The 6486-nt window shown below is 33.5% G+C and overlaps 1 protein-coding gene across 1 annotated transcript; it reads left to right on the forward strand.

Annotated features, from left to right (window-relative positions):
• The first annotated feature begins 5019 nt into the window (after positions 1–5019).
• Positions 5020–6220, forward strand: LOC133179743 (uncharacterized). Its single transcript, XM_061314438.1, has 4 exons — positions 5020–5043; positions 5151–5344; positions 5608–5676; positions 5759–6220. Exons 2-4 carry the CDS (start codon positions 5321–5323, stop codon positions 6218–6220), a joined length of 555 nt encoding a protein of 184 aa, XP_061170422.1. The 5' UTR covers positions 5020–5043; positions 5151–5320.
• The last annotated feature ends 266 nt before the right edge of the window (positions 6221–6486 follow it).

Genomic DNA, 6486 nt, shown 5'->3' on the forward strand with positions numbered 1-6486 from the left:
TTTTTCAAGTTAAAAAAAAAAAAAAAAATAAAACAAACACACACAAAAAACAACAACAAACAAACAAAAAACAAAAACAAAAAAACGGGGGGTTGGAGGGTTGCATAGGTAAATCTATTTCATGCGGGATTTTGAACAAAGTATTTGTTCCTGCTATAAGCCTGTGGGCTGTCAGTAGAGAACTACAATATATTTTCTGTCGGTAGTGGTATAAATTCAATTTCATCTAGTATTTTATAAACAAACCATGAAAACGATGTTGGTGAGTACTAAAAGCATTGTACTATTGATAAATTGCGAGTTTGACATTTCATTCGATTTGTAAATATCGAAAATCAACCCGAGAATGCCGCTTCTGGTTGGAGGCGGCGAATTCCCAGTTTTCGTAATGGCGCCGGTTCTGACGTTTTCCAGGCACGTAAAATATCAAAATCGTGAAAAAAAGCCTGGAAAACGGCAGATATTTCGGACTAGGAACAAGTGCGTAAGGACTAAATACGAAAAAGTAACAAGTTGGACTACCTTATCGACTTCAAAAGAGTACACAGGATGGGCAAATTGAACGAATGTAGCGAATATCCAAGGGAAATAGTCACAAATTTTTCCTACATCAAAGACAGAGAGTATATTTGAATAAACACAAGTAAAAGAAGTGTATGAATTAACAATATCCGAGTGAAATTGAGGAAAAGAGAAAAAGCTTTACCCGATTTTAAGGCAGGCGAAAAAGACCCCCCCCCCCCAAATAATAATAATAAATTAATAAAACAAGAGACCCATGAGCCAAAACGCTCACTGCATCAATATGGCCGTGCTGTTCTTCATTTTTATATATTATATATTATGCAAAGTTTTGATCCCTATTGTGACCTCACCCTACCCCAAAGCGTCATAATTTATATAGTTGTAACCACACCCTACCTCTCGGGTTCATGATTTGAACGAACTTGAATCTACACTTCATCACGAAACTTCCATCTCAATATGATTAGACATAGCTTTGCTATCCTTGAGAAAACAGATTTTAAAGATTTTTCTTTCTAACAAATTTTATGTTAAAGTGTGACAGCGCAGTGTGGCCCCAAGCTCCCCCCTCGGTCATGATTTGAACAAACTTAAATTTGCCCTACCTGAGGATGCTTCCATATTCATATTCATATGACTTAACGTGACTTTGCAGTTTTTGAGAAAATAAAGATTTTTTCCTATCTTTTCCTGTGTAACATTTGAACCCCCATTCGGGTCCCACTCAACCCCTGGGGTCATGATTTAAATCTACACTATGTAAAGAGGTTTTATATGAGTTTCAATTTTTAGGCCTGGTAATTTTTTTTAAAAGGTTCCATTAATTTTTCGCTTATTTTTAATTATCTATCTTTGAAACAGGATATGACTCTTCATTTGAACAAACTTGAATCTTCTTAAACCAAGTTTGCTTTGGGGTAAGTTTGGTTGAACCTGGTCAAGTTGTTCTGTAAACGAAGTCGAAAATGTGAAAAATGTGCAGATGGACTACGGAAAAAAACTTGACCAGAAAAATTCACTTGAGTTTTCAGCTCAGGTGAGCTAAAACGCGAGAAGTAATTGATGCCCTTTTCATAGACGGTTGATCTTTTTGATAAAGTTACATGTAGTACCAGTTTTATCATATGGGTCTGAAATAAGGGGCTATGAAAAACTAAATGTTATTGAACGTTTACATCCGAGAATTTTAAAGGATGTACTTAATTCAAAAAGTTCCAAGCCAGGTACATGATCTATGGTGTAAAAGGTCTTTTTACTCAATATATTGAAATGAATGATCTCATACTTGGCATTTTTTTCAGGCCTGCAAAATAAAATTTTACATGCATTAAACAAATATTTGCTTAAACTGTATTTTGCTGTAAATTTAATAAACCCATTGTTAGATTGCATACAGAAACTCTATTATAATTGGGTACATACCTCTAATTATTTTTAAAATCGGTAGGGAAGAAAGTAGTGTAGAAAAAACAAAAAGTCTGTGAACCAATGCTTACTAGTAATACCCCCGCTTTGATGTGATTATACAATCTGATGTGAACGTACACAGGTTCAGTTATGGACAGACACAAAGATGAACAAGAAGTTGACATCAGATTCATACAAATATGAATCCCACCATACTGCAGGCCTAAACAAAGAGTACTTGCAGAGAAAACTGCGACCAAAATTTGCTATGTATGGTACGGACAGACGCACGGATTAACAAGAAGTTGACATCGGATTCGTACAAAAATTATTCCCTTCCTTTGGCATGCATAAACAAAGATTGTGCTAAAATTTCAAGCATCTGCAATCAGTAGATGCTGAGAAAACTGCGACCAAAATTTGTTATGTATGGCACGGACAGATGCACGGATAAACAGGAAGTTGACATCGGATTCGTACAAAAATGAATCCCACCATATGGCATGCCTCAACAAAGTGTGTGCTGTAATAGCTTTCATTCACGTCATTAAACGTTAGGCGGCGCTGCTGTTTTATAAGTGGAACGCGGGACGCTTGAATCTTGAAAGCGCTTGTAACTAATAAAAACAACATGGACTCCACAAACGCTATTATAGATTGGCCGGTACCACGGTTGAAGAAAGAGTTGGCCAATCGCGGAGCCCGCACAACTGGGCGAAAGACACAGCTTATTGATAGGTAGTTTCATTTATCATATAGTAGTTTATTTTTGTTGCAGTATATTAAACAACGAATACGAATATTACATGTGTAGAAGACAAAATAAGGAGACCCTATCGCGATAAAATGTAACATGCAACTGAGTATAAAAATGTACCTCAACAATGATTTTAAGCACTATTGCTCTCTCTCTCTCTATATATATATATATTTAGAAAGAGAGAGAGAGTTATTTTAAATTCATTTTATACTGTTAGATTAAAAGCATACATCAGAAACGACAATTTCACCCCAGCTTCCATAACACTACCTGAACTTTCTGTGATAGACTGGCCCACATCTGCTTTTAAACAGCTACAAAAAGATCACCATGTCATCCTACCAAAGTTATCCAAGGAGCAGATAGAGGCGTACTTTATTTACAGAATGGCAGGTAAAATAAGTTTAGCATGCATATAGGATCTCCCATGGTTTGTGTTTGGATATGATTTTTATCCAGCGAGAAACTCAGTTGTGCGTTTTCTATCTTCGAGCCTTGGTGAGGGATAGAAAACACTTAAGGAGGTTCGATCCTGAGCTTTTGAGCAGATTTTGGTCCGGACCTTTATTTCTAAAATTCTGTATCATTTTTGAGTTCTAACATTAAATCTGGATTCTAAAATGGAAATTAAACTACATCCAATGAAAAAAAAAACGCGATTAAATTCCATTCAATTAGGATCAAGTCAGGAACTATATTTTGTGGCGGAAGGTTTTTTTTTAGAAGAAAATGATCAATTTTTTCCTTTTGAAATATATACAGTACTGTTAAGTTTAGATTCCTATTTTTCCATGCTGGTTACAAACAGAGCTGTTTTTGCGGTGAAATGTTTTATGCTGGTTCTGAAATATCTATCAAATTATTTCTTTTGAATTCTTTCATTATATTGTGACAAATATAGTATATATATTCTGAAAGTCCAGGAAAAAATTGAGCCAGTTTTAACATAATATTAACACTTTTTTAGTAATATCTAAAAATTTATATCATAGACCCCCACTTTTGTTTTTCTTTTCTTAATATATAATATAACTTTGATCAATCTGCTTAAATTCAGCAAAAGTTTAAGACTTTAAAATAATTTTCTTGCTTGTTAAATTTTTAATGCCAGAAAAATCACATTTTGTGAGTGCAGAAAGGTCAAATAATTGATTATGCGAAGGAATTTGAAACTTTTTCTTAGTCACAATTTTAATGTGTCTTTTTTTAAATAGACTAATAGTTTATTTTGCCCCATGATTTAATTTGGATAAAAACATTGAAAAAAAACGTCGAAGATGTGATTTTTAATTAAGACACAAATTTCAGTGCAAAAAGGTCATATTAAATGTACTGTAGCGCCAAAAGAAGCATATTGACCCCCATTTTTTGCTTTGATTTTTAATTTAGCTATGTGTGTAGAAACTTAAAATATACTTGACAAAAAAAGTTTAAGACGTTAAATATCAGGATCCAACCTCGTTAACTAAATAAAAATGATATCTGACCACAAAGAAATAGGAGATTCTTTTTATAATATGTTTTACACACAACCATGACATGTTTTACACATGGATATAACATGTTCTACACTGTTTTTACATGTGAATTCACTTCATTTGACTTATCACTTTTATACAAAAACAAAATATTGTGATGTCACAACTGTTGACATTTTAAAACGATATCTTATGAGCTATATCCACTAAATAAAGGAGTAAACATGTGATAAAATCTGTATACATGTTCATTTAAAATAAAAATGAATAAGAAAAATTTAATAATGAATTTTTCCCCCTTAATCACCTGAAATTAAAACTGTTAGGTGATACACTGGAGTTCATGATCATCAGAAGTATCATTTATCTTAAAATATATGTACATTATTACTTTCATTCAGATGACAGGCAATCAAGAAATGATTTAAAGTCTGTGACAAAAGGACAACTTATGTATGAAAGTGACAGAGTTTTAGCGTGCTCGATATTCATTCGGGGTGACATCTACCTAAGTGGCATTGTCGGAGCAGCAATGAAGAAAAAGGTTTGTTTTTTTTAATCAAGTTTACAACTGAAATTATTTTAAAACATCACAAAGTTAGTGAGCATTGGTGCTCTTGATGTTGTTCATTTCATAATAATGTTAATTGCTACAGGTATCATATATATACAAGATAAGATTAGATAAAAAGTCTGGAGATCCTTTAAACACACACTGTGAGTGTCCAGCAGGGAAGAGACCTCATGGAAGCTGCAAACACATTGCTGCAGATCTCCTGATGATAAAAGAGTTTGCAGAATCAGAACTCAAACTGGGGAAGTCTTGCACTGATACATTAATGATGTGTACAAAACCAAAATCCTCCTATAATGGTAATTCATTGTTCCTCTAAATAATTTAATACATATACAAAAATGCATTTATAACTACAGAAAATGACTTAATGTTTTATGGGTTTCATTTGTTGTGTGCTTTCAAGGATCTCCAGTCAAAGCTGAAAAGCTGCCAACCAAGAGAAAGTTAGCTGCAGACTTCCTCAGTGACCCAAGGCCTGAGAAAAGAAAAAAATGTTCTGGATACAACGACTTTGTACAATCTATAGTTACCAATTATTGCAGCTAGTTCTCAAATGATATCTCATTCCGATACATGTATGGGAAGGCAAATATTCAGGTATATACAGTGAAACCTCATTATCTTGAACTCGATGGGACCAAGAAAAAACTTAGAGATATCGAGGGTAAAATACTTTAAAAAAAATAAGCGATTGGGACTTCCAAATCACTTTGACATATCCATGGTATTCGAGATATCAGTGTTCGAGATTCCGAAGTTCAACTGTATATGTTAAAGAAATAAAAAAAAAATTATTCCTGAAAAGTAGCATTCTTAACAATGTACTAGTAAATGAAATGACAAAAAAATTTCCTTTCTAGGCTGCAGTCAAAGACCACGACTATTGTCAGATGCCTTTTACTGAGCACTGGGTGGACAATTCCATGTACGTGTAACGGATTTTGTTAAATAAATCTAACTCTTATGATTTTCATTTGTTTAAAATTTAATGCTAATTTTACACATGCATAGGTTACAGAATCTGATGTAGTAAGATTTGAAGAGTCCACAAGACAGCAGAGTGCAAGTCAGATTTGGTTCATCGAAAAGAAGTGGTGTCTAACGGCATCAAAGTTTGGGGAAATATGCAAGGCCACTTTTTGTAGAAATACAAAGAAGCTGTGTGCTGCATTATTGTCTGATGTTAAAATCAACAGTGGAGCTCTGCGACATGGAAAAAATTATAAGGCAAAAGCTCTGAAAATATTCAACAGCAAATTTAACGTAAATGCTAAGAAATGTGTTTTTTTTTTTTTTTGTTTAGATAGGCCTTATTTAGGTGCTTCTCCTGATGCTGTTGTTGATGACAGTAGTATTGTAGAAGTTAAATGTACATTTAATGGCAGAAATGATCTTGTGAAACCAGTGAAAAATTTCAAATTTTTGAGATATGATAAAGAGGGCAATATTATTTTGAAGCCTTCAAGCAAATAATATGACCAAATACAAGGCCAGCTTTATGTAACTAAAAAGTCTCTGTGCTACTTTGTTGTTTACACCTTAGGTGATTTGTTTGTACAGAAAATCTCTTTTGACAAAGAATACTGTAACACTTGTCTCCTTCCTAAGCTTGAAACTTTTTACACAAAGTTTTACAGAAGTTATGTTGCATCACTGTTTTAAAAGGAAATGTTATTTGTATTACATTACACCGAGCTAACTTTTATTAGACGTTTGGCAATCATTGTGGTCAATAGTCA

The sequence above is a fragment of the Saccostrea echinata genome, unplaced genomic scaffold (genome assembly GCF_033153115.1).
Source record: "Saccostrea echinata isolate AGI-Se365-2 ecotype Australia unplaced genomic scaffold, CSIRO_AGI_Sech_v1 ptg000005l, whole genome shotgun sequence".
Classification (NCBI taxonomy): Eukaryota; Metazoa; Mollusca; class Bivalvia; order Ostreida; family Ostreidae; genus Saccostrea; species Saccostrea echinata.

Bases quoted from the DNA above. Each gene is read 5' to 3' on its own strand.
- LOC133179743 (XM_061314438.1), top strand. From the start codon at position 5,321: ATGTATGGGAAGGCAAATATTCAG. The intron at 5,345-5,607 runs GTATATACAGTG...TTTCCTTTCTAG, and splicing joins ATGGGAAGGCAAATATTCAG to GCTGCAGTCAAAGACCACGA. The intron at 5,677-5,758 runs GTGTAACGGATT...ACACATGCATAG, and splicing joins GGGTGGACAATTCCATGTAC to GTTACAGAATCTGATGTAGT.